Source organism: Cervus canadensis, chromosome 29 (assembly GCF_019320065.1).
Source record: "Cervus canadensis isolate Bull #8, Minnesota chromosome 29, ASM1932006v1, whole genome shotgun sequence".
NCBI classification, from domain to species: Eukaryota; Metazoa; Chordata; class Mammalia; order Artiodactyla; family Cervidae; genus Cervus; species Cervus canadensis.
In genome coordinates, this window is record NC_057414.1 from 43,615,126 (window position 1) to 43,642,326 (window position 27,201).

At 57.4% G+C, this 27,201-nt stretch overlaps 1 protein-coding gene and 1 long non-coding RNA gene across 3 annotated transcripts; one reads left to right on the forward strand and one right to left on the reverse strand.

Annotated features, from left to right (window-relative positions):
* Positions 1-2: 2 nt before the first annotated feature.
* On the forward strand, positions 3-24,745 carry IGHMBP2 (immunoglobulin mu DNA binding protein 2). 2 transcript variants are annotated; one of them, XM_043451766.1, is made up of 15 exons: positions 3-176; positions 1,818-1,987; positions 4,612-4,795; positions 5,370-5,467; positions 8,938-9,101; positions 10,088-10,288; positions 12,135-12,282; positions 15,895-16,069; positions 17,588-17,770; positions 18,714-18,832; positions 19,245-19,339; positions 20,195-20,318; positions 20,905-21,711; positions 22,995-23,167; positions 23,691-24,745. In XM_043451766.1, exons 1-15 carry the CDS (start codon positions 91-93, stop codon positions 23,886-23,888), a joined length of 2,925 nt encoding a protein of 974 aa, XP_043307701.1. In that variant the 5' UTR covers positions 3-90; the 3' UTR covers positions 23,889-24,745. The 2 variants fall into 2 exon arrangements, with proteins under 2 accessions (XP_043307701.1, XP_043307703.1); XM_043451768.1 differs by lacking the exons at positions 3-176; positions 1,818-1,987 and having other exon boundaries at positions 4,660-4,799.
* Positions 24,746-24,898: 153 nt separating this feature from the next.
* Positions 24,899-26,915, reverse strand: LOC122430859. Its single transcript, XR_006266396.1, has 4 exons — positions 26,793-26,915; positions 26,454-26,614; positions 25,172-25,229; positions 24,899-25,059 (listed from the first exon to the last, which is right to left on the reverse strand). It is a non-coding gene; the product is annotated as an uncharacterized LOC122430859 (long non-coding RNA).
* Between the last annotated feature and the right edge of the window lie 286 nt (positions 26,916-27,201).

Here is a 27,201-nt window from a genome sequence, read left to right on the forward strand (position 1 = left end):
GTGCGTCGACGCACCGGGTCCGGCCGGGAGCAGCGCCGCGCGCCAGACAGCCGGACCTCAGCGGCTCTGGGCCCGGGCCGGACTGCGGCCATGGCCTCGACACCTGTGGAGAGCTTCGTGACCAAGCAGTTGGAACTGCTGGAGCTCGAGAGAGACGCGGAGGTCGAGGAGCGCAGGTACGGCCGCCGGCCCGGGCCTCTCGGGGTCGGCCCAGTGTCTCCCCCAGAGCCCCCTCCTCTCCCAGCTGAGACCCCACAGATGAGGCCTCCGGGGGCTCGGCCTGACAAGCTTAGGGCCGGGATTTGCCCTCTTGACTGTGAAGGGGGCTCGGCCGCCTCCAAGGATGGAAGCCTCTTCACCCTCCGGGGCGGCCCGTTCCGTTTTGGGGACCCCCTCGGAAGGGTCTTCTCCCTCTGAAGTGCCCCTCTGAACTTTGCCCCGTGGGCCCAGCCTGCCTCCCTACTTCCATCCCCATCGTGTTCTCCGCCCTCTTCCCTCCTCGTCCCCTCGTCAGTGTTTGCGCCTGTTCCGTGCCGGGCCCCGAATGGGACGGAGTCGTTAATACGGGCCCCGGGCGACCGGTGTGAGCGGCAGGGCCGGTGGGGGCGCGAACGGCTCGCTTCCAGCCTGACAGGTGCTGAGCTGCGTGCGCAGGCCAAGTGCTGTGGAGGCGGAGGAAGGACCGCCGACCCTGCGGAGCCTTAGTGGAGGATGGCTTCCCTGAGGCGGTGGTGCCTGAGCACAACTTGCAGAAAAATAGGGGTTAAGGAGGATGCGGGGAGGAGCTTCCTGGAGGAGATGTGGGAAAGCAGCGCACCCCTGCAGCCAGAACTGGAGCCCTGAAAATGTCGGGCTTTCACCCATAAGGCTGAAACTGAGAGCTGACATTTATTGAGGGGTGTTAAAGCACTCCAGAGGCGTCAGTCTCTTTAAACCTCACGTCAACTCTGCTAAATCGGTTACTACAGTAACCGATTCTCATCTTTTGTCTAAGGGGGCTGGAACAGAGAGGTTAAGTCACTTGCCCCAGGTAACAGAGGGTGAGCCAGGATTTGAGGTCACGCAGGCTGATGCCAGAGTTTGTACTCAACCACTGTGCTGCCTAAATGGAGAGGATTTGATTCAGAAGTTTTTAGTTATGATAATTGAGGCTTTGGAGTCCTGTTGGACTGTGGAATCCAGGCTCCATCATTTATGGCTGGTGACTTTGCAGCCTTAGTCATTTTATCTGTAAAATGAGATCATCCTTACAGCAAACCAGCGAGGTGGGAACGCAGTGATCTAAAAGTCAAGGGCTCAGCACAGTCGGGAGTACAGAGTAAGCACCCATGGAAAGATACACAGAGGTCAGATTGAGAAGGACCTGGGGAAGAAGCTTGTATTATAGTCTTTTTTTGTGTGTTTGTGTGATGAGCTGCACGTGGGATCTTAATTCCCCAAGTGGGGATTGAACCTGTGCCTCCTGAACTGGAAGCACAGTCTTCACTGCTGAATGGCCAGAGGCGTCCCTCTTATTTTATATTCTTGTGCAGAGGATGGCCCTCGGCAGTGATGGTGCAGGGGTGGATTCTGGGTACAAATGGGAGGGCCCTGGTGGGACTCAGTGACTCACAGGGCCTAGGAGAGAAGGCAAAGGTGAGCGAAGGTGCTGTCTTGGGCTGCTGCGAGGAGGGCATGGGGGGCTGGAGGAGGAACAGGTTTGAGAGGAGGCAGGTTTGGAGTTTCCCGTGTGTTGGCCTCCTCTGTTCCTCCTGCATGTTTGGATGTAAAAACTGGTAAAATACAAATACTGAAGTCTCAACATTGGGTGTTCCCAGATCCTGGCAAGAAAATGTCTCTCTGAAGGAACTCCAGAGCCGAGGCGTCTGTTTGCTGAAGCTGCAGGTATCCAGCCAGCGGACCGGGCTGTACGGAAGGCTGCTCGTCACCTTAGAGCCCAGGAGATGCGTGTCTGCCGCTGCACTTCCCAGTAGCAGCTTTACTTCCGGTCTGTACATTGTTGACAGGGATGTGCTTTGAATATTGCAGTCTTCAGATGTGGGCTGTAAAGATCTGGTCACATAGGACCAGCTGGGGAATAAAGCATTGCAGTGGAGAACTCTCACTTAGAATTCCAGCAGTTATGAGGCTTTCTGGTAGTTTAGATCGGCACTGTCCAGACCGGCAGACACCAGCTGAACACCTGAAATATGGCTAGTGATTCCTGCTCAAGTAAAAGGCACAAGAGATTTTGAAGATTTAGTACTAAAAAAAAAATAGTAATTTCTATGACTACCAATTATGTTTTGAAATGAAAATATTTTTCATATATTAGATTAAGTAAACTACTATTAAAATTACCTGTTTTTTTTGGTTTTTTAATGTGGCTTCCCAGGTGTCTCAGTGGTAAAGAACCGGCCTGCCAATGTAGGAGACATGGGTTGATCCCTAGGTCGGGAAGATTCCCTGGAGAAGAAAATGGCAACCCATTCCAGTATCCTTGCCTGAGAAATCCCATGAACAGAGGAGCCTGGCAGGGTACAGTCCATGGGGTTGCAAAGAGTCAGACATGACTGAGCACACACAAATAACAACACACAAATGTAGCTACTAGAAAATTTAAGGTTACACATGACTCTCATTTCTCGTTTTTTTCCCCCATAGTATCACAGTATATATATTTATTTTTTAATTTTATTTTTAATTGGAGGGTAATTACTTTCTAATGTCGTGTTGCTTTCTGCCATACATCAGTATGAATCACCCATAGGTATACATATGTTCCTTCTCTCTTGAATCTCCCTCCCTGCTTATTCCCCATAACCCTGGACCAGATGGTTCGTTGTACATAGCTGTGTAGTCCCAGACCTTCCTTGTACTAAGAATACTTTGGCTAAACTTGTGGCAGCCATGTTGGAAAGAAGGGGCAGTTCAAAGAAGCTTCTTAACCTCACACCTGGGACTCTTGTTTTCAGTCAGACCTGGAAACTGAGGGAGTGGCACCGCCAAGCACTGCACTTTCTCTGGAAAAGTCTCTCGGCCCTGATTTGGTGATGACAGGGTTTGTTGGTTTCATATTTTGACTTTCTGGCCTCTTTCCCCGCCGCTTGTTGGAATCCTGGCTGCAGTTGGAGGCAGATGGGAGGAGGGGAAGCTGCTGGTCGGAGTCAGATCTTTCACACTGTGTTGCTGAGGGGCCAGGAGTCAGTCATCTGTCCTCTAAAGACAGTCGAGCTTTCGGCCTTACCGTCAGGATTAAGTGGGCAGGACCGAATGCCCCTGCTGGGTGTTTGTAAACTCTGAAAACCCAAGGAAAAATGTGTTATGCTCAGTTAGGAAGTGCAGGACCTTCGAGGTTGATGAATAACTGATAAACAGGAAGTTGGAGGAAGGCGGTCCTTTAGGTGGAAAAGCACAGATCTGAAATCTGATGTGTTGCTCCAGCTCCCGATCAGACATAGGTGGGGTTGTTGTTAGGTTTCCATCTTCTGAGGAGCAGTTTTAAGGCTCTGTAGCTTAGAGATGTGAACTCAGGGTGGCTGGTGGGGAAGGCACAGTGGTGTCGGAGCCCCCAGCACTCAGCCCCATGGAGACCCCGCACCCCATGCACAGAACCAGACCTTGAGCCCAGGGGAACTGCTGCCATCTTCTCTTTGCCTTTACAAGTTGGGGAGGGAGACAGGAAAGATTCAAGGTACAGATGAAACTCATTGCCTAGAAGGAAAATGGGTTAGGACTGAAATCATGCCTGGTGCCTGGTTGATATGTGGTGTAGACTTTGACTCAGAATAAATGGGGGTGAGTACGAGGGGGGCTCTGGCTGAATCTCCACGTGGACTCTTGTTTGGTCAGAACTGTTGGTGTTCAGGGGACAGAAACCCTGAGCTAGGCGGGCTTGGACAGGAAGGGGGCACGTGGGTTGTGATAACTGGGAAGTGGCTCTGGGGCTCAGAGGGGTCGCCTGGGCCTAGTCCTCTCTGTGTCTTGGCTCCGCCCTCTTCTGGGTTGGCTCCTCCTCAGGCCTTATGTGGTGGCAGCTCCAGCCTGTCCATCCTCTCTGGTTTCTGGTCTAGTGGGGAAGAGTGAGGGCCTCCAGCTTGCTGGGGCAAAAGTCTCAGGCTCTGATTGGCCCCAGGCTCATCCCCGAGGGGCATGCGAAGCCCTGATTCGCTTGAGTGTGGGTCAAGTGTGGGCCTGCCCTGCTTACCTGTCTCCCTGCAGAGCGGCCCGTCCCACATGCCCTGCAGTGACCATGTCCTCACTCTGCCCTTCTTCTCACTGAAGCCCTTGGCACTGCCCCCGCCAGCTTGTTGTGTTTGCTCGCCTCCTCCCAAAGTGAGGGCAGGGACTGTGATTTATTCCTGATACAGACCAGCGCCCAGAACAGTGCCAGGCTCAGAGGAAGACTTTAAATGTTTTACTGACTGTCATGTTTGTGTTAAACAGTTCATTTCGTGCAAGTGAATTTAATTATGTAATGTGAGTTAGAAGTATTTTTTTTTTTGCTGCTACTGACTTCATTTCTAATCAAAGTAACAGTTAGAGTAGTTGAAATGTGCTGGCATTTGTTGAATGAAGTAATTCTCATTTAACTCTGTTCAGCATTTATGTAACTGGTCTTTGCTCCTACAGGAGACATCGTGGGTCTGTATGATGAAGGTGGTCAGCTGGCCACTGGGATCCTGACCCGCATCACCCAGAAAGCGGTCACCGTGGCCTTTGACGAGTCCCACGATTCCCAGCTGAGTTTGGACCAAGAGCATTCCTATAGACTGTTGAAGCTTGCCAACGACGTGACTTACAAGCGACTGAAAAAGTAAGTGTACGTAACTGGAAATCACATGTACTGCTGCTGCTGCTAAGTCGCTTCAGTCGTGTCCGACTCCGTGCGACCCCATAGATGGCAGCCCACCAGGCTCCCCCGTCCCTGGGATTCTCCAGGCAAGAACACTGGAGTGGGTTGCCATTGCCTTCTGCAGAAATCACACATACATTTTCCCTAAACACATCTCATTCCTGCTGGAGAAGACGGCAAGCACCTGCGGTCTGGGGTTGGTTGCCTGTCCCTTGAGGGAGATGGTGGTCTTCCCTGGTGGCTGAGACAGTGAAGAATCTGCCAGCAATGCAGGAGGCCTGGGTTCGATCCCTGAGTTGGGAACATCCCCTGGAGGAGGAAATGGCAACCCACTCCAGTATTCTTGCCTGGAGAATCCCCATGGACAGAGGAGCCTGGTGGGCTACAGTCCATGGGGTCGTAACGAGTTGGACACGACTGAGTGACTGAGCGCACAGCTCTTCGGGAGATGGTTGGGAGCTGGCGGCAGTGGGCCTCAGGCACTGTGTTAATCCTACTTGTCCCTAAGCTCCTCGTTTTCCCTGTCCCTTGGCAGAGCTCTGATTTCCCTAAAGAAGTATCACTCTGGCCCCGCGTCCTCGCTCATAGAGGTCCTCTTCGGCACATCAGACCCCAGTCCTCCCAGTGAGATGCGTAAGAGCTTTTGCTTTTCCTTTCCTGGTTGAAGTCACTATGGGTAGTGTTGTGACCGGTGTGACTGTGACCAGTGTGGGCTGTTTTAATAAGAGTTTGCGAATGCTCAGGGAGACGTTTAATTTAGTGTCTTTTTATAAACTTCTTTATGTGACTTTCTTGAACAAGTCAATTGCGTGCACACAGTGTCAAAGAAGTAGTTCATTCCATTGTTGTGTTTTGTTTTTTTTTTAAATAATGCTGTTTCTAATGTATCTGAATATTTTATTTTGAAGTGGGAGGATATTTCTTCTGTGTCAGTGACCTGAGAGAACAGAGGATAGCTGATCATATTGGGTTGGCTGAAAGGTTCATTTGGGTTTTTCTGTAAGGTGTTACTCATTGACTATGCTAGAGCCTTTGACTGTGTGGATCACAACAAGCTGTGTAATAAAAATTTCCACTCTTAAAGAGATGGGAATACCAGACTACCTTACATGCCCCCTGAGAAACCTGTATGCAGGACAAGAAGCTACAGTTAGAACTGGACAAGGAGCAACAGATTGGTTCAAGTTTGGAAGAGAAATACGTCAAGGCTGTATATTGTCACCCTGCTTATTTAACTTATATGCAGAGTACATCATGCTAGATGCTGGACTAGTTGAATCACAAGCTAAAATCAAGATTGCTGGGAGAAATATCAAGAACCTCAGATTTGCAGATGATACCACTTTAATGGCAAAAAATAAAGGGGAACTTTAGAGCCTCTTGATGAAGGTGAGAGAGGAGAGTGAAAAAGCTGGTTTAAAATTGAGCTTTCAAAAAGCGAAGATCATGGCATCCTGTCTCATCACTTCATGGCAGATAGATGGGGAAACAATGGAAACAGTGACAGACTTTATTTCTCTGGGGCTCCAAAATCACTGCAGATGGTGACTACAGACACGAAATTAAAGACTCTTGCTCCTTGGATGAAAAGCTATGTCAGACTTAGACAATGTTTTATAAAGCAGAGACATCACTCTGCCAACAAAGGTCCATCTAATCAAACCTGTCGTTTTCCAGTAGTCCTGTATGGATGTGAGAGTTGGACCACAAAGAAAGCTGAGTGTCAAAGAATTGATGTTTTTGAACTGTGGTGTTGGAGAAGACTCTTGAGAGTCTCTTGGACTGAAAGGAGATCCAACCAGTCCATCCTAAAGGAAATCAACCCTGAATATTCATTGGAAGGACTGATGCCGAAGCTGAAGCTGAAGTTCCAGTATTTTGGCCACCTGACGCAAAGAGCTGACTTATTGGAAAAGACCATGATTCTTGGAAAAATTGAGGGCAAGAGGAGAAGGGGGCAACAGAGGATAGGATGGTTGGATGGCATCATTGACTCAATGGACATGAGTTTGAGGGAACTCAGGAGATAGTGGAGGACAGAGGAGCCTGGCGTGCTGCAGTCCATGGGGTCGCAAGGAGTGGGACACGACTTAGCAACTGAACAAGAGCAGCAGCAACATACGGTGTCATGGAAAACGTGACCCCCAGGCTCCACCCTGAGCTGTCCACTGCAGAGGCGACCATGCTGGCTCCCGGGGCCCAGGCTGCTGACCCAGACAGATGAGACTGAAACACGCCTGCATCAGAGCCTCGGAGCCAGAGCTCCTGAGTGTGTCCTGGTCCTCCACACCGCGTCCCTGCTCCCCTGGATGCCGGCTGCAACCAGGGCACCTCGTGTTCCTGAAACAAAGCGGAGACGGTGCTCGTTTCCGTAACACCTACAGGATGTTACGGAAAAATCTCAACAAACCTTTCGGCCAACCCAGTGCTTTATGCTTGATAGCATTTTTTTATGATTTGAAGAATCTCAGTCCTCAGTACCTCTGATTATTTTTTCTGTGTCCTTCAAATTGAGGACAGCTTATATCTGATTGTAAGTGTGACGTGTGTTCATCACAGAACATTTGGAAATAAAGTAGCATGTAAATAAGGGGAGGGAAATCACTAAAACACCCGTCACATAGAGTTAGCCTCACTGATGGGCGTGTGTATTCAGATAGCTGTTTCTCCACATCCATGTAGAACAGGGCGTCTCTTTCACTTACACACACACACCCCCACTGTTCTCACTCATGGTGGTCTGTGCACTCTCTCGTCTCCTTCAGTGTCTGGGAGAACCTCATTTTGGGAGGGGTTTGTTACCTCGTCAAGCAGCTGCCCTTCACTGAACAGTTCTCCAGACGTCGGACTTGCCGGTTTATGCACCGTCTCTTCAGTGGTTCTAACACGGGGCCACCCCGCACTCTTTTCTGGTCAGCCTTGTGCTGGTACCCTGGCGGTGCTGTCTCTGAGCTCAGGGCTGCTTCCTACGGGGTTGGCCAAAAAGGTTGTTCAGGTTTTTCTGTAACATCTTACGAACTTATTGGCCAGCTCAACGCTTTCTCAAATTCTGAAAGTACATTTAAATGAGATTTTGTTTCTGGGCTTCCCTGGTAGCTCAGTGGTAAAGAATCTGCCTGCCAATGCAGGAGGTCTGGGTTCGATCCCTGGGTTGGAAAGGTCCCCTGGAGAAGGGAATGGCAGCCCACTCCAGTATCCTTGCCTGGAGAATTCCATGGACAGAAGAGTGTGGAGGGCTGCAGTCCATGGGGTCGTGAAAGAGTGGGACACAACTTAGCAAGTGAACAACAGCAAGAGCTACACCTATACAATTACAACCTGTTAGTTTTCTCAAAGAAGATTTTATTTCCGCCACCCAGTTACTGAGAGGCTGCTCTGAGCACCATCCTCGCTGTGTTAAAAGCTGCACACTGTGCCCTGGTTGTCTCCGGCATCCAGGGGGCAGGGACGCGGTGTGAAGGGCCAGGATGCACGCAGGTGCTCCGACTCACAGGTTCCCACGCTTCCTGCAAGTGTGTCTCGGTCTTACCCTGAGCCTGCATGGTCAGCCAGCACAGTTGTCTCGGCAGTGGGCACCGTAGGGTGGAGGCTGCGGACTCGGGGCTGGACCCAGCGGCTCCGGCTCCGAGCACAGAGCTTACGAGGCAGACCGTTGGTCTCACTTACGGAAGATTCAGATTAGAAATACCGTCCTGGATCTGCTAGTGATACTTTTTCATTGTTTGCTTTTGTTGTTTTATGGGCACGTGAAAAGGAACACTAGGGTGGGAACAGATATGTTCCAAGAGACATTTACTTCCCAGGAGTCCATTTCTCTGGAGCATGAGTTGGCCAACTTGGTTAGTAATAGGACAGGTGGTGAACACTCCAGGCTGTGCTGGCCGGTGCAGCGGCGGGTGGCCGGTTTGGGGGGGGTGCCCTGCGGATTCCTGTCCGGGGGAAGACTTTTGAAAGCCAAGCAGGTTGACTTTGTGTTTCTGCTGACCCAGGGGAGGGCCAGCTCTCTCCCCGTCACATGGCATCTTGTGTTTCCATCGGGGTGGGGATGAGGGAATGGCACCGGGTCACGGGGAGCCCGAGCCTCACTGTCGCTTGTCCCGCAGCCCCGCTGACCTTCTGCAACCCTGCCTTGGATGCCTCCCAGCAGGAAGCGGTCCTGTTCGCGCTGTCCCAGAAGGAACTCGCCATCATCCATGGGCCCCCGGGAACTGGGAAGACCACCACCGTGGTGGAGATCATCCTTCAAGCTGTGAAACGGGGCTCAAAGGTGGGTGTGGGTGCCGAGTCCCCGCCGACACCCGTCACTCGGGTCTGCCGCACTCGGGGGCCCCTGAGAGGCCCCAGTCTGGGTTCCAGGACTCGTGTAGGAACGTGCCCACGCGTTAACTGACTCAGCGCGAGGCTGCGCCCCTGTCGGTGTCTGACAGCCCCGGGGGTGTGGGCCTGTACTCGGGGCCCTGGGTCTGGACTGGGGAGGCCTGGGGCGCTGTCCGCCAGGCCACAGACCAGGAGCCACGCGCTCAGCACCCGTGCTGTGTGCTCAGGCCCCTGCTGGACATGCAGGTGGCCGGGCCCGTCCGTGTCCTTCGGGAGAAGGCTGTGTGGCCGGATGGGAGACAGGCCTTTTTTGGTTAATTTGAGGGTCCTGTTGTGCAGATGGCAGGTTCCCGGTTCCTGAGATGTGGGATGTGACGGTGTGTGTTACTGTTCACGTAGATTGTTAATGGTTGAGAGAGGCTCTTGCAACCTCAACACGAGTCATTGTGGATTCCGAGCACATGAAACGCTTGTTAAGAAACCTTTCTGGGTTGTAAATGTTGGATAAGGGTAAGAACTGGAGCAGTGACAGTCAACATCTGTAGGTCGACGTTCCCTGGGTCCTTCTTACGAACCAGGCACCTGTCTAAGCCTTTGCAGCGTTTGCTCCTTCAGTCCTCACAGAGACGGGTGTCCCGGCCCTGACTGACCATCCCAGGACACTTCGAGGCCTTTCCTTCTGGTTGCCAGTCAACCTTTCTGGTCTTTGGGAGCCCAGTAGGTTCTTTTGACCTGAGGTCTAGAACCCGGATGTCGTGTCCGTGTGCAGCAGCATGTCCTTCAGGCCATCTGCACCGGTCCTTACAGCGGACGTTTACACCGCAGCGTTACCAGCTGTTCACGCTCCACCCTCCTCTCTTCCGCTTGTTCTAATGTAAACTTAGGCGATTCGTTTAGGAAGGAACCCCAGGCCGAGCCTGAGCTGTGCCCCCGCAGGTCCTGTGCTGCGCGCCCTCTAACATCGCCGTGGACAATCTCGTGGAGCGGCTGGCCCAGCGGAAGCAGCGGATCCTCCGCCTCGGCCACCCGGCGCGCCTCCTGGACTCCATCCAGCAGCACTCGCTGGACGCGGTCTTAGCGCGGAGCGACGGCGCCCGGATCGTGGCCGACATCAGGAGGGACATCGACCAGGCCTGGGTGAGTAGCTCTCGGCCGTGTCTGCTCCTCATGTGGTTCTCTGGTCTGCGGTCTTTGCCAGGAGCGAGTGGGCATCCTCTGGTGTTTCTCTGGCCTTCGCCGAGTCACGGACTGGGATGAAACATTGGGCCTGCCCGTATCTGATGGAGACCTGTGCTCAGTACTGAATGGGGACTGACTGTCTTCAGGGTAGTTTTGTGAAGAGGCGAGCAGTTGTCTTGCAGGAAACATTGCTCTTAAGGGCTCCCTGTGTCTGGCATGTTGGCTGGATAATAATGACAAGGAAAAAAGAAAAGCAGCCCAAAAGTAAAAACTCAGAAAATACGTGTCCTCTCTAAATTTTTAGTCCATTAATATAAAACACAATGTGGGGGCTTCCCTGCTGGTCCAGTGGTTAAGAATCCGCCTGCCAGTGCCGGGGACACAGGTGTGACCCCTGATGGGGAAGACCCCACGTGCTGCGGAGCAACAAAGGCCGTGTGCTCCACAGCTGTTGAGCCTGTGTTCTCGAGCTCCCCAGCGAGAGAAGCCCCCGCAATGAAAAGCCCACGCACAGCAGTGAAGACCCAGCTTAAGCCGAAAGAAAAAACAAAAAAGTGGAATGTAATCCTGGTGAGAAAGAGCTCGGTAGGTGACGGGTCAGTGGGAAGCGGAGTTTTTAGAACTTTCACGCTCTTTGGTTCCCTAGGTTACACGTCCCCCCAGCCCCCGATTCCCTCAGTTGCACGCCCGCCCTGTGTTTGCTCACCGCCAGCCCACCTCCTTGTGTCCAGGCCTCACAGGGCCGGCGAGGAGACTCAGCCTTCCCCAAGGCCCGCAGGGCAGTGGGAACGCTGGGGGCAGACAGGACGCTCGCAGGGTCCCTCACGGTTAAAGACGCCGGAGGACTCTGCACTGATGGGGCTCATGCCACCGCACGTGTGGGGTGGATTCGTTTTCTTGGTCCCGATTATTCTTTAATTTTTTGGCTGAGCTGCAGGGCATATGGGATCTTAGTTCCGCAACCAGGGATCAAACCCGTGCCCCCTGCACTGAAGAGAGTGCAGAGTCTTAACCACTGGACCACCACGGACGTCCCCCTTGTTCCTTTTTCAACTCGTGCTTTTTAGGGTTCTCTTCTCCGTAAGGTAGGCGTCCCGCTTGTCACTCCTACCGAAATACCTTCTCCAAGTAGAAACCACAAGTAAGGAAGGGGTTACGTGTCTTTCGAGTATGGGAGTAAGTCAAGGTCTAGGTGAACATTTAGGGGCTGCGGCAAATATTTTACTCTCCTGACGAGTGTGGAAAACTGAGAGGAAGTCAGCCTCCCTTTCTGTATACCACTGAAAGCCAGTCCTGCAGCAGCAGGCGCTGTTTCTTCCCGAGCACTTCTGATGAGTGCAGGGCGGGGCTGGCTCCCCTGGGCTGAGTTTACTGTCCTCGGGGCCCCTCACTCTCCCCCAGGCCTCCCCCAGCTGACAGGGGGTTTGAGGGCCCTGAGGCCAGTCAGGACGTCACCTACATGGATCTGTTGCTCTTTCAGGAAAGACTTTTGACTTTTTAAAAAATATATATAATGTATTTATTTATTTGGCTGCGCTGGGTCTTAGTTGAGGTACACAGGATCTTTAGTTGTGGCATGTGGACCCTAGTTCCCCCACCAGGGATCGAACCCAGGGCTACTATACTGGGCGCACAGAGTCCTAGCCCCTGGACCACTAGGGAAGTCCCAAGAATTTTGACTTTTTATCACCTTCAAAGGACCTTAGGGAAGTGGACCAATTGATGATAAATAAAAGTGCTTTGTGAATTAGAGCTGAGAAAAGCAAAGTCAAGTCAGAATTATTATCTTTCCTTTCCTTTGTAGGTGAAAAACAGAAAGACCCAGGATAAGAGAGAGAAGAGTAATTTTCGAGATGAAATCAAGCTGCTGAGGAAGGAGCTGAAGGACAGGGAGGAGGCAGCCATGCTGGAGAGCCTGGCGGCGGCCAGTGTGGTCCTCGCGACAAACACAGGTGAGGGGCCCGGCGTCCACCGCCCCGCCCGCCTCGGCGCCCCGTGCAGGGTCGAGGGTGTGCCCGCTTCCTCTGCTTTCTGGGAGCGTTTCACAGAGTTGTCTTTAAAATCTGGTAGAAAGCACCAGTGGAGCCCCTCTGGGTCTGGAGTTTTTTCCTCAGGAAGTTTTTAATTGCAAATTCAGTTTCCTTAATTGTCATAGAATATTCAGGGTGTCTCTCCTCAAGTGAGCTTGTGTCTTTCAAGGAATTTGTCTGTTTAATCTAAGCTGTTCAGTTCCCAAGCATAAACTTGTTCATAGTAACCCCTTATCATTTAAAAAAAACATCTGTAGCATCTGTGACAGTGTTACCTCTTTCACTTCTGATATTGGTAACTTGTATTCTATTTTTTTCCCTCTGATCTTCTGGCAAGAGGGATATTAATTTTATTGATCTCCTCAAAGCACCAGCTTTTGGTGTCAGCAGTTTTCTCTGTAATTTTCCTGTTTTCTGTTTCATTGATCTCGGCATTGGTTCGTATGCTCTCTGGAATTAAATTCCTCTGAAATTAAATTAAATTTCCCATTTAATTCCTCTCTGTCTGCTCGCCTGGGTTTAGATTGCTCTTAGTTTCTCCTTTCTTCGGGTGGAAGTGGAGGTCTTCGGTTTGTATAGATTTGAGACCGTCCGTCATCTTCTATGCTGTAGGCGTCTAGTGTTATAAAATGTTGCTCCATGTACTGTTTCTGTGGCTTCCTGGAACTTCTGATGTGTCTTCATTCATTGTGAAATACCGTCTCATTTCCCTCTTCTCTTTTCACCCACGTTATTTAGAAGCGTGTCATTCTCTTTCCACATATTTGGGGATTTTCCAGGTATCTTCCTATGGTTGATTTCTCACTTAATTCCACGTGGGCAGAGGACATACTGTGTACAACTTGGATCATTTCATTGAGACTTGTTTCATGGTCCAGAATATGGTCTTTGTGAGTGTCCTGTGCATGCTTGAATGCATTCCCTGGTTCTGTTGAAGTTTCCTGTCATGGTTGATACTGTGGTTCAAGTCAGTATCCTTACTGATGTCCTGTCTTCTTGTCCTATCACTTACCGAGAGAGGGGTGTTGAAATCAACTGTAATTGTACATCTGTTTGTTTCTTCTTGGAGTTCTGCCAGTGTTTGCCCCATGTCCTCTATAGCTCTCTTATTAGGGGCTTGAATGTTATGTACTCTTTATTAATTAACCAATTGTCATCCTGAAACGACCTTCTTTATCCCTAGTATGTTCTTTTTTTTGAAATCTTATTATTATTTAGTCGTTCAGTTGTGTCCGACTCTGCAACCCCATGAACTGTAGCCCACCAAGCTCCTCTGTCCATGGGATTCTCCAGGCAAGTATACCTGAGTGGGTTGCCGTGCCCTCCTCCAGAGTATCTTCCTGACCCAGGGATCGAACTTTTGTCTCTTGTGTCTTCTGCACTGCAGCGGATCCTTTACCCCTGAGGCCCCTGGAAGGCTTCTGAAGTCTGCTTTGGTGTAAAAACAGCCACTCCAGCTGGAAACCACGTTTGGCGGCTTTAGGCCTTTCTGATGGGGCCACTTGATCCTTAAAAGCCAGCGAGTAGGAAGAGTGTTGTAGCAAGATGGGTGACAGTTTTCAGTAACGTCCCCACGACCTGAACCCCCCATCACCTTGGCCGTATTCTGCTGGCTTGAAGCAAGGCCCGGGTCTGACCCACACTTCAGGGAGGGGCTGCACGGGGTGTGGCTGCTAGGAGGGCAGGGTCAGGATTGGGTGGGCGGCCCTGAGGGTCTGTCTGCCGCAGCCTCTCACAGGGGCTGCTCTCAGGAACAGAGCCCAGCTGCTGATTTACTCTAGTTATTGCTTTGTCCGGTTTCTTTTAGATCAGACGGGACGAAAACAGAATCGCACAGGTACTGTCATGCTGTCTATTACACGTACCCGTGTCGTTGCCTTTATTGGTGCCTTTGCTTCTTTTGTAAATTTGTGTTCCTCTCTAGTGTCCTTCATGTCACCCCAAAGGACTCTCTTTAATATTTCTCGAAGGGCAGGTCTCAGCTTTTCTTTATCTGGGGGTACCTTTTTTCTCCTCTGTTTTGGAGTGACTGTTTGGTTGGAGGCAGCGTCCTCGGTTGACAGTGTGAGTTGTGTGAACGCGCCGCCCCTGCCCTCTGCCTCCATGGTTTCTCACGAGACGGCAGCATCAGTCTCTCTCAGGATCCGCTGCTTTCTTTGTCTTCCGGCAGCTTGACTGTGACGAGTCTCCTGTGACTCCCTCTGGGTTAGGCACGTGGAGTTTGTTGAGTCTCCTAGGTCCGTGTGCTGTTTTTTTTGGTCAGATTTGTGAAGCTTCCCAATTCCATTATCTTTCCAATACTCTTTGGCCCCTTTCTCTCTCCTTTTCTTCTCGGGCTCCTGTGATGTGCTTGTTGGCACCCTTGATGGTGTCCTATGGGTCTCCGAGGTGCTGGGCATTGCCCTTCATTATTTTTTCGTTCAGTTTCTCCGACTGAATAATTCAGTTGGCCTGACTTCAAGTTTGCTGGTTCCTCTGCCTGTTCAAATCTGCTGTTTAGCTCTTCCAGTGAATTTCAGTTATCATACTTTTCAACTGCAGAGTGTGTGATTTTTTTTAATGGCTTAAATCATTTATTTTTTTCTTTTTATTTTATACCAGAGTATAACTGATTTATAATGTGAGTTTTGGTTGTTTTCTTTTTTAAGATAATTTCTGTCCCTTTATCGATAGTCTTGGTTGGACATCATTCTCAGGCAGCCCTTTATCTCGTTAGACGAGGCTTCCTTCTTCTCTTTGTACACATTTAAAGTAGCTGATGTTAAACTGTGTGTTTGGTAAGTCCGCCATCTGGGCCTTCTCAGGAATGGTTTCTGTTGATCGCTTTTCATCTGTGAGTGGGCCATACTTCATTTCCTCGTGTGTCTTATAATTTTTTGTTGGAAACTGACCACTGTAAATGGTACCGTGTGGGACGCTGGAGGGCAGGTCGTCTTCCGTCCCCCGGTTTGTTTCTGCTCTGGGGTTGTTGTCCGTCCAGCAATTTTCCCGGGCGGCCCCTTATCCTGGGTGCCGCCGCAGCCCTGCTCCCTTCGCTCTCGGGCAGGTGATGGTTGGACGGAGGCCCCCAGGTCCCGGGGCCCCAGAGCCGCTCTGTCCAGGAAGGAGGAACTGGGTGTGGTGGTTTTGTGTCCTTGGGTACATGGTGATTTTTCACCCAGCAGTTAATTGTTTTTTGTGTCCAGGAAAGCACTTAAAAAGAGAATTAACTAAGTTCTAAATTCAGAAAATGATACAGAAGTAGTATTTAGAATTAAGGCAGCCTTCTTTGGGGTCCCAGCCCCAGAAGGGAGATTGACTTTGGTCAATGAAGCGTTGGGCTGGCCCATGGCCAGGGCGCACCGCTTCACACTTAAACACAGGGGCTGGAACCACGAGCCCCGGCACATCTTGCTGACCCTTATTCCAAGAGGCAAACATATCACACAAGCTTTAGTGAGCAGCCAGACTGAACCGGTGGCTCGCTGGGTCTCGTCCGGGGTGACTGCAGCTGTCAGCACCTCTGTGAAGGCTCACGGCTCCGGTTCCCACCAGGCGCCTCTGCGGATGGCCCGCTGAAGCTGCTGCCCGATGGGCACTTTGATGTGGTGGTCATTGACGAGTGTGCCCAGGCCCTGGAAGCCAGCTGCTGGATACCCCTGCTGAAGGCCCGGAAGTGCATCCTGGCCGGAGACCACAAGCAGCTGCCTCCCACCATCGTCTCCCACAAGTGAGACTCCCCACCCCTCACCTGCCACCCCCTTGTGCATCCCTCCAAGTCCAGCTCAGAAGCCCAGGCTCACCCAGAGGCCCTGGACTAGCGGGGAAGCCCGGCCCATGGAGTGACTTAAGATTGTGGGGGGCAGGTGGCTCCCTCAGCATCCGAGCCCCCACTTAGGGGAGGGAAGACCCTGGGGTCGTTCTGATGGAAGGTGCAGTTTCAGTCACACCCACACAGAGGAAGTGGGGTCTCACAGTGTGTGACTTAGAGACCCGAGAGGTGGGGGTGCGGTGGGCGGGGAGGGCGGCTGGCTGGCCCGGGTCAGCAGCGGGCAGGGCTGGAGGGCGGGTGGCAGGCCCGTCACCAGGTGGTGGGGGTGGAGGTCACTAGCCTTTCCCCAGCTTCCGGCTCTATGGGGACTGTGGAAGGGGCCCTGGGTGAAGCAGAGTGGGAGCTGACGGTGGGAACTCTGAGCTTAGGGCTTCTCTGGACGTGTGGACGCTGGTGTGAGCCGGTGGTCACACCGTGACACCCCCGGGGCCGCGGCTCCGGGAACAGAGCTGTTGCTCACCCCTGGGTGTGCCATCCACGCGTGCGCCCATGCTCATTCCTGCAGACGACAGCTCGGCCAGACCCTAAGCTCCTTGAGGGTGGGTCACCTGGCGCCCATCCCGTGGCCTCTGCCTGGCGTGTGCCCAGGCCCCGCCTGAGTGGGCGTCCCCTAAGGTGTCAGGTGGAGGTGTGAGACTTGGGCGTGTGAGCAAGGCTGTCGGTGGAGCCGGCAAGAGGGGAGTGGGGACCTCAGAGCTGAGGGGTGTGCAGGTCAAGGTCCCACAGGGAGAGGGCGTCCAGTCGCCGGGGCTTCAGAGTGAGGATCTGGAGGGGACTTTGGGCTGGATAAAGGGGGGATGGGAGCGTACTTTGGAGGATTGTCCTGTGGGAGCCAGATGTCCGGGTAGGGGTGGGCATGGACGCTGTCCAGGAGGAGGGCTCGGGGGCCTCGGCTGAGCAGCTGGCTCCCAAGGAGGCCTGAGGGGTCCTGCGAAGCGGGCCTCTGTGGGCCGCGTGCCCTTGGGGAGGCGCACGGAACTGTGTCTCTGGGGGATGTCGGGTGATCTGGGGGGGCGTGTGGGGTGGGTTCATGCTGGGTGTTTCTGGGTTTGCGATTGGGATTGGGGTCCCTTCACTCCTCACACCCACGGCCCTGCTGTTGCTAGGCGCCTGTACTGAACAGCGGTAACCCAGGGAGGTTAGGAGGGGGCGCAGGGCCTGCGGCGGGCCCGGCGCTGTCCCTCGGTGGCCGAGGACGGCTCTGTGCCGGGTGGCCCGGCTGGGTCCCGGCTCCGCGGCTCGCTGGTTGATGTGGCCACTTCCGGGGGGCCGTTCCCTTAGTTCCGGGAGGGATGTGGGCTGAGGTTTGAGGCCTGCCCCCCGCCTGGCCCCTGGTTCGGGCTGCACTCGGGGCTCGGGCCCCTTTGAGGCCTGCCCCCCACCCGGCCCCTGGTTTAGGCTGCTCTCCCTGGGCAGGGCAGCGCTGGCCGGGCTGTCGCTCAGCCTGATGGAGCGCCTGGCGGAGCAGCACGGGGCCGGGGCGGTGCGGATGCTGACAGTGCAGTACCGCATGCACCAGGCCATCGCGCGCTGGGCCTCGGAGGCCCTGTACCACGGTCAGCTCACCGCCCACCCTTCCGTGGCCGGGCACCTCCTGAGGTGAGTGACTCGGCTGTGCCCCGCCCCGTGTCCCCGAACCGCATTCCATAAAGATGTGGGTGTGAAGGTTGCCTCTGAGACCGGATTTCTGGCCAGAGCGCTGGGTCGGGCTCCTCCAGGATGAGGTCCTCCGATCATGATGACTGTGCTCCCTTCCTCCTGCTGTCCAGTGTGGGGTCAGGGCTGGGGAGGGGGCAGGAAGGGCAGTGGGCCCCAGGTCAGGCTCCTCCAGGATGAAGTCCTCCGATCACGATGACTGTGCTCCCCTCCCCCTGCTGTCCAGTGTGGGGTCAGGCCTGGGGAGGGGGCGGGAAGGGCGGCGGGGCCCCAGGTCAGGCTCCTCCAGGATGAAGTCCTCCGATCACGATGACTGTGCTCCCCTCCCCCTGCTGTCCAGTGTGGGATCAGGCCTGGGGAGGGGGCGGGAAGGGCGGCGGGGCCCCAGGTCAGGCTCCTCCAGGATGAAGTCCTCCGATCACGATGACTGTGCTCCCCTCCCCCTGCTGTCCAGTGTGGGGTCAGGGCTGGGGAGGGGGCGGGAAGGGCAGTGGGGCCCCAGGTCAGGCTCCTCCAGGATGAAGTCCTCCGATCACGATGACTGTGCTCCCCTCCCCCTGCTGTCCAGTGTGGGGTCAGGGCTGGGGAGGGGGCGGGAAAGGCGGCGGGGCCCCAGGTCAGGCTCCTCCAGGATGAAGTCCTCCGATCACGATGACTGTGCTCCCCTCCCCCTGCTGTCCAGTGTGGGATCAGACCTGGGGAGGGGGCGGGAAAGGCGGCGGGGCCCCAGGTCAGGCTCCTCCAGGATGAAGTCCTCCGATCACGATGACTGTGCTCCCCCCCCCTGCTGTCCAGTGTGGGATCAGACCTGGGGAGGGGGCGGGAAAGGCGGCGGGGCCCTGCCCGTCACCAGGGCCTCGCATGTTCGGTGTTGGCCTGAGTGCAGGGACCTCCCGGGCGTGGCGGCCACTGAGGAGACGGGCCTGCCCCTGCTGCTGGTGGACACGGCCGGCTGCGGGCTGCTGGAGCTGGAGGAGGAGGACGAGCAGTCCAAAGGGAACCCCGGTGAGCAGGCTGGCTCGGGCCCCTCTCAGCAGCCGGCGTCAGAGAGGAGCCGCGGGAGGGCAGGGGCGGGGGTCCTGAGCCAGGCGCCCCAGGAGGTGCAGCACCGTGGGCGTGCTTGACAGGCGGGCGGGCCCAGGTCAAGGCAGAGGGGGCCGGGCAGTGAGGGGCCTCCCTTGGGGCAGCCAGGTGGGCAGGGGGCACAGCTGCTCCTGCCCTGAAAGAGGAAGCCCCGTCCGCGGGGGGCCCTGGGCCTCGAGTGTGGGATCCGGCGTCCCCTCCCAGCAGGCCACTGCAAGCCGAGTGTGAGAGCCGCCTGTCGTCACAGCTGGAAAAGTGCTTAGAAAACCAGCTCTGGTGACGGGTGTCCGTGAAGTGCGCCCCTCGTGCTGAAGGGCTGTCCATCCCCCCCCAGGTGAAGTGCGCCTTGTCAGCCTGCACGTCCAGGCGCTGGTGGACGCGGGTGTCCGGGCCGCCGACATCGCCGTCATCACGCCGTACAACCTGCAGGTGCGTGTCGGGGTGGCCCCCCACCAGAGGGGCCGGCGGGGCAGGGTGACCTCAGCAAGAGCCCCCATCCGTCTGTCCGTCCGTCCCCTGGCGGTGCCTTCCCCACCCCGTCCCGGGCTTCACTGGCTCCCTGTGCCAGCTGATTTTCGGGCCTGCCCTTGGGGGCCGGGCAGCCTCAGGCTGACGTCCTGCCACGCGCTCCTGGGGTGGCCTGTCTTACAGTGTACCCGTGGGAGCTTTGCCTTCGAGTCTCCAGTCCGGCTCAGGTTGGCCCATACCTGAGCTGGTGGCTGTGGCCAGTTGCCAGGCTCTTGCTCCCTCTCGAGTTGGCTCTCCAGCTCATGGAACACCGCAGGGCTGGGTGTCTCTGGAGGCTGCCCAGGGAAGGTCGGGGGTGCTGCCTGGAGAAGGGTGCGGTGGTGGGCAGCAGATGCTCTAGACGTCTCCTCCCTTCTCTGGGGCTTTTTTCCCCATCTCCCCTCTCAGGGCCCATATGCTCACAAAGCAAAGCCTGTCTCCTTTGGTAGGAAGAACGCACCTGCCTCACAGATCGTGAGGTCCGTGGATCAGATGCCATCCCGGTTTAGAGGCATCAGGCCTGGGGGTGTCTGAGCCAAAGCCGTGATGGCGTGAGTGTCTGTGTTGGGGTGTGGGTCACCCCTGCCACGTTTGTGTGCCGCTTTATGGTTCATGCGCACACCTGTGGGAAGCGAGGTGCTCAGAAGCCATCACCCTGAGGCGGCTGCGGCCCCCTGGGCCGGGCGGCTGTGCAGGCCAGGCCTCCGCCGGGTTGCAGGGCAGTGTGTTGGGCCGCCCGACCTGAGCTGTGTGGCGAGGCCTGGCTCGGTGTTGCAGGTGGACCTGCTCAGACAGAGCCTCGCGCACAGGCACCCGGAGCTTGAGATAAGGTCCGTCGACGGCTTCCAGGGCCGGGAGAAGGAGGCTGTGATCCTGTCCTTCGTCAGATCCAACAGGAAAGGTGCGGGGCTGGGGCTTCCTGGTAGTCCAGTGGTTAGGACTTAGTGTTTCCGCTGCCCAGGGCCCAGGTTTGATCCCTGGTTGCGGAACTGGGATCTCACAAGCCTCTCGAGGTGGTTGTGGAGGGGGGCCCCCGAGAGCCCAGAGCTCATCTCCTGGCCCCAAGGGTCTGGTTTCTGCAGCCAGGGCTTGTGGATATTCCAGCGGGTAAGGATTTTTTCCCCAGAAACAGTTGTTAGTGAACGGGCTCTGTCAAGTTGAAAACAGATAAGGAGGGGGTAAACTGAGGCGGGGAGGAGCGCACTAGAAGGCCCCTCCTGTGTTGGCCGTGGCCTTGGGCTGTGTCCTGGCTCTGGGCTCCTGCAGAGGACTCTGTACTACCTTGGGAACGAGCGGCAATCGTCACTGCCAGAGCCCCAGGCAGGACTAGAGAACCGTCCTAGACAGCAGCCAGGGGGAGCCTGTGGACGGGACCCCACGCGCGGGGTGGACGGAGCCCGGGCGGATCTGGGGGGGGGGCGGCGGACGGGGGAGCCTGCCTTCCTGTCCCTTAGTCTCTGCTCTCTGCGCACTGGGCTTGTGTTCAGGTGAGGTGGGCTTCCTCGCCGAGGACCGGCGCATCAACGTGGCGGTTACCCGTGCGCGTCGCCACGTGGCCGTGGTCTGCGACTCCCGCACAGTCAGCAACCACGCCTTCCTGAAGACCCTGGTGGACTACCTCACGGAGCACGGGGAGGTGCGCACAGCCTTTGAGTATCTCGACGACATCGTCCCTGAGAACTACTCCCACGAGGGCACCCAGGCAGGCGGGAAGCCCCGGGGCTCTGCGGCGACTGGCAGGAGGACCCCTGGGGGGACCGGGCCGGGCCGGAAGAAGCCCAGCGGAACGCCCTTGGGCTCCTCCGAGGCGCAGCCTCAGCCCATTCTCGACGGAGGCGGCTGGGACGGCGCCGGGAGCACAGATGGTGCAGACGGCTTCAGGGTCGCGATCGCGGAATTCGTGGCGAGCGAGAAGACGCAGCTGGAGTTCCCTGCCTCCCTGAACTCGCACGACAGGCTGCGGGTCCACCAGATCGCGGAGGAGTTCGGGCTGAGGCACGACAGCACCGGGAAGGGGAGGGAGCGCTTCGTCACGGTGAGCAAGAGGGTCCCGCCCGCCCCCGCAGCTCCGGCACCTGCTGCGGGGCCCGGCGGCAGAGCCCCTCTGTGTCCCGAGACCCCCAGCTCCGAGCAGCCGGAGCCCCCCATCGGGGAGCCGAGTAGCCAGGACCAGCCGGACCTGAAGGCGCTGCACCTGGAGAGACTGCAGAGGGCGGGGGCCAGGGAGGGGCCCCGCGCCCCGGGCCCGGCGCCCCGGAAGTTACCGGAAAAGAAGAAGAAGAAAGACGCGAGAGGTAAGCTGGTCGGCTGGAGGGAGCACAGGCGTGGCGTCCCCTCCGCTGGGAGTGTGAGGCCCCCTCTGCCACCGTGAGGAAGCAGGACGCCTCCCGCGGGGCCCCTGCCTGGGTCCTGCATCTTGAGCCCCAAGCCCCCGCGGGCCACGCTGGCCTCGGCGGCCTCTGTTCCCGGGCCCTCCTGCGGGGTCCCGCCGGGCCATCAGAGCGCCTCCTGCGGGGAGAGGGCCGGAGGAGCAGCCGCGGCGGGCAGGGCCCGGGGGCGCAGAGGGTCACGGCAGCCACAGGCCTCGGCGCTCCTTCCGCGGGCTCTGGGGTCCCGGGCAGGGCGGTGCGCTCCGCCGTCAGAGTCGCGCTGGCCTCTGCTAGGTGCCCGCGGGCTATTCGCTCCGCCCGCCTCCCACCCCCACACAGTGTTGCGCGGAGGCTGAGAGTCCAGGGCACGGCCTGGCTCTTCTGGGCCCTTGTCACAGCCGCGTCTCTCCAGGCAAGGCTGTGGGGTCGGTCCTGTTCCCCGGGCCCCAGAGCCCCGGGGAGCACAGCCCAGAGCCGCCTCTCCGCCTCGGGCCTGTGTGCGCTCGCTCCGTGTCGTGAGTGGCCTCTGTGTGCTGGGCTCTGCGCTGGGTAACAGGAGACGCCATCCTCCCCAACGGGAGTGGACACCCCACTCCTGCCTCCACCACGCTCAGAACACGGGACTGCATGGGCGTGGCCGCGGGATGGTCCTCCCTTCGGAGGGTGTGGGGCGGGGCCACCTGAGAACAGGGACCCAGGGAGACGGCCCACCTCAGTGGAGCTGACGCCCAGGGCTTCTTCAGGCTGCCAGAATTAATGTCATCTAGGAATTATAATCGTGTCTCCTTCCCCCTTCTGAGGGTTTTCCTACAACTTTAAAGGATTTCCACACAATTGTCTGCTTACAGATCTTAGGTTTCCTTACACGACTGTGAACTAATACACTGTTTCTCTGGATGGCAGGGTTAGTCCGGGGATTTGAGTTTATAGTCAGCAACGTAAAGAATGTCCTCATATTTAAATGCTCTTCTGGATTTATGCGGGTGAGCTTTGAGGAGCATGCCCTGCCTGCCTGCCCTCTCTGCAAGCTCCCGGTTGCACCGTCCTGTGATGGTCACTGGCTGGTGAGGGACCCGCTCACACGCAGTGGCCCCGAGGGCAGGGGTCAGGCCAGGCTGCTCGACGGGCAGACGCGGGCCCCGTGGGGAGTTCGTGTCCAACTTCCTTGTCCTCGCCTGTTGGGGTGACTGCTGCCTGTCTCCCCCCAGGCCCTGCGGCCAGGGAGCTGCCCACCGAGGAGGACTTTGATGCCCTGGTCTCGGCGGCCATCAAGGCAGACAACACCTGCAGCTTCGCCAAGTGCACGGTCAGCATCGTGACCCTGGGCCAGCTCTGCCCGCACTGTGGCCGCCGCTACTGCCTCGGCCACCACCTGCCCGAGGTCTGCGCCCCCCGGGAGAGCGGCGGGCTTTGTCTCCAGATCCTGGGCGGGTGGGCTGCAGGCAAACCATGGGCCTGTGTGTGTGTGTGTGAGAGGCCCGCATACAGGCTCTGGGCCTGTGTGCATGCTCACACACAACCCGTGGGCCTGTGCATTTGCGTGTCGTGCGGGTATAGGCTGGGCCTGTGAGTGTGTGAGTGACTCCGAGTGGATCCCGCCCTGCCGGGGAGGGGCAGGAGCCCGCCGCCCTGCACTGCCGTCTGCATGGAGGAGGGTCTGGGCTGAGCCCCACGCAGGGGGGCAGGAAGGGTTTGGGGCTCTAGCCACCAGCCCTGCCAGGGCGTGGACCCTTCCTCCCCCGCCACCCCACACCAGGAGCCTGTGGGTGAGAGCGTGTGGAAAGAGCAGGGAGCCCCTCCAAGGTCAATGCTGGGGCTTCATGGCCCCTGAGCGCTGCGTTGGCAGAACTGGGGCCTCTTCTGGCCCCACTCCCGGCCCAGCACTGCCTGTTGTGTCCCCCCAGGTCCACGGTTGTGGGGAGAGGGCTCGCGCCCATGCTCGGCAGAGGATCAGCCGGGAAGGGGTCCTCTACCCCGGCAGTGGGACCAAGGACAGGTCCCTGGACCCTGCCAAGCGGGCCCAGCTGCAGAGGAAGCTGGACAAGAAGCTGGACGAGCTGACTGGCCAGAGGCGGAGCAAGAGGAAGGAGAAGGGAAAGTGAAGCGGGCGCCCTGCTGCCCCCACAGCCTCTGGGTCTGGGACCAGCGGGACCTGCAGTGCCTTTCCCTTCCTGATGGCGGCTCCTGGCGGCTGCGTGGCAGCCAGACCCACGTCGTCCCCCGGCCGTGGGGCGAGGTGCTTGCTGAGGACCCAGCAATGAGCTGCTCTGACGAGCCAGGGCAAGGCGGAGAGGCTGGGCGACCTCAGCCAAGGCTGCTTCTCAGGGCTGTGGTCATGGGTGGGAGCCCTTGTGCCCCCCCCCACCCCTGCCCCCTAGGGTCTCCTGCGGGCCCGCCATCCGGGGTGTGTCGTGGGCTGCTGCTGCCGGGGCGTGCACTCCCCTGGACTTGGACCTGTGCCTGTGACCCCTTGAAGGTAATGGCCCCACGGTCCAGGGCAGCAGCTCCTGGCCCTTCTGGTCAGATGGGCACAGGCGACATCTCAGAGCCAGCGCTGTTCCCAAACTTCCCCGCTCGCGGCTCAGCCTGCAGTGGGGCTGTGACCTCACCGGGGCTGGTTCCCCTCTCTCTTCCCTGGGGGCCACAGTGACCCTGTCCTGACCCTGCTGGGCAACCGAGGTGACTCTGGCTGTTCTGGTGCCCTGGAGGTCAGAGGTCATGTCTGGGTGTGGTTTAGGAAGCTCCCTGGCTGCTGCCCGCCCGCCCGCGGCACTGTGCACGGTGGAAGAGCGCTCTAGAGCTCTGGCCTAGCCGAACCTGCAGACCCGAAGCCCCCGGAGGGCTGCTCCAGGGTCCCTTCTTGAAGAGAACCTCAGATGGATGTTTTACTTTATTCTCAGAGCTTTATTTGTTCCAAAGGAATATAAATTATTTAAAAATTAAAGAAAACACGCACACAGCCGCAGCACGTTTGTTTTGTGTCTCTGATGAACGTTCTGTTTTCTCACTTTGGCCTGGTTTAGATGGGTTTACACCCCCTTTCCCAAGGTGGCTGAGAGCCCGGTGAGCGTGCAGGGCCTCCGGAGGAAGTGGGGAACCCTCGTCCCAGGCACAGCTGACGCAGCAGAAACCGTTCCTGTTCTGTTGGACGTTTCTACCAACCAGGAGGGAAGTTTCAGATTGGCACGTGTAGGGGTGTAACCTGGACAGGAACACGCGGGGCCGGCTTGGAGGAAAGAGGCGAGGAGGAGGGCGGTTTATCTGGAGCTGTGCCTGGGGGAGGAGAGGCCAGGCCGGCTTGGGGGACGCTGCCCTTGGCTCATCTCCTCCCTCCCCGCTGCTGACCACGCCTCCCCCGCTGACCACGCCCCCCGCCACGCCTCACCTCAACCCCGGGCCTGGGAGCGGCTGGTGTTCAGGTGTCTGTTCTGACCTCCGTCACCCTAGGAAGCCCGATTTGTTCTCTTTTTGCGCTGTCATGCCCTGGAGGCCACTTACCCAGCACCTCCATGGATCCTCACCTCCCCCCAGGCCCACATGCTTGTCTGCCCTGCTGCTGACAGTGCTGGGCCCTGCCCCCGGCCTGGCGGCCCTCTCTGTGCCACCTCCTGTGGGGATGTGTCCCCTGCCCGGGCCAATGCCTCCCAGCACACGGCCCCTCCTCCCCCTCCCGTGGATGCCCACCTGCACACGGCCCCTCCCCTCCCCCTTCCGTGGATGCCCACCTGCACACGGCCCCTCCCCCTCCCGTGGATGCCCCCCTGCACACGGCCCCTCCCCCTCCCCGTGATGCCCACCTGCACATGGCCCTCCCTCCCCTTTCCCTTCCGTGATTGCCCACCTGCACAGGCCCCTCCCCCCCCTTCTGTGGAGCCACCTGCACCGGCCTCCTCGCCCCTTCTGGATGCCACTGCACACGGCCCTTCCCTCCGTGGATGCCCACCTGCAACGGCCCTCCCCTCCGCCTTTCCCTTCCGTGACTTGCCCACTGCACACGGCCTCCCCTTCGTGGATGCCCACCTGCACACGCCCCTCCCCCCTTCCGTGGATCCCACCTTGCATAATGGCCCTCCCCCTCCCATAGATCCCACCTGCACAACGCCCCTCCCTCCCCTCCGTGGATGCCCACTGCACACGGCCCCATCCCTCCCCCTTCCGTGGATCCACTGCAACGGCCTCCCCGTCCCATGGATTGCCCACCTCACACGGCCTCCCCCTCTGTTCGGATGCCCCACTGCACACGGCCCCTCCCCTCCCTCCCGTGGATGCCACCTGCACACGGCCCCTCCCCTCCCATGGATGCCACCTGACACGCCCTCCCTTCCCCTTCGTGGATGGCCCACCTCACCAGCCTGCCTCCCCTCCCGTGGATGCCCCCTGCACACGGCCCCTGCCTCTCCCTCCGTGGATGCCACTGCCACACGGCCCTCCCTCCCATGGATGCCCACTGCACACGGCCCCTCCCTCTCTCCCTTCCGTGGATGCCACCTGCACACGCCCTGCCCCTCCTCCGTGGATGCCACCTGCACAAGGCCCCTGCTTCCTTCCCCGTGGAGCCACCTCGCACCGGCTCCCCCTCCATGGGATGCCCCCTGCACACGCCCCTCCCCTCCCGTGGATGCCCACCTGCACCCGGCCCCCCCCCCTCCCGTGGATGCCTTCCTTACTTGCTCTCATCTGGTGGCTTTAGGACTTGACTTTCCGGGAAGAGGAAGGAGGGTCTCCAGGGGCCACACGTGGTCCGAGGATGATCCAGGTCAGCACAGAGAGTGCTGCTGAGTGCAGAGCCACCATTTCCGCTGCTCGAGTGCCCTGGCTGCCAGGAAGCCTGGACAGGGAGACAGGGTCACGAGGCGTCTGCGTCAGAAGCATCCTTTTGTGGTTGCTGAGGGCCCCGTGGCAGCTCTCTCCCCCCAAAGGATGCTGATCCCTGCCTCTATGTTAACAAGCCCTGATCCTCTCACCACAGGGAGGCTCTGGGTCCTCGGCCGGATCAGAGAACACACCTGAATGGCCGCAACAGGGCCAAGTTTGGCGACGGGGTAGAATCCAAGCAGGGTCCACCAGGATCTGCCCCCTGGGTCCACACACAGGTGCTAAAAGAAAGATGCTGGTTCTGCCACAGGCAGCCACCCCTCCTGCCATCTTGAGGAAGCCTGTCTGCAGGAGAGAGGGAGGCCAACACAGAAGCAGAGTCAAACCTGGGCGTGGGGGAGTAACTGGCCCATGATGTCTGAGCACCTGGATCCAGCCATACCTGATCCCCAGCCTGTTCTCAGTGTCTCAGACTAACACGTCCCCTTTTCTAGATGAGAAGATCTGCCCTGGGTTTCTATTCCTTGCAGCTAAAAGGATCTGCGCTGATCCAGTTGTGCCCATGACTGTGTATCTTACTGGGTCTGTCCAGTCCTGGCA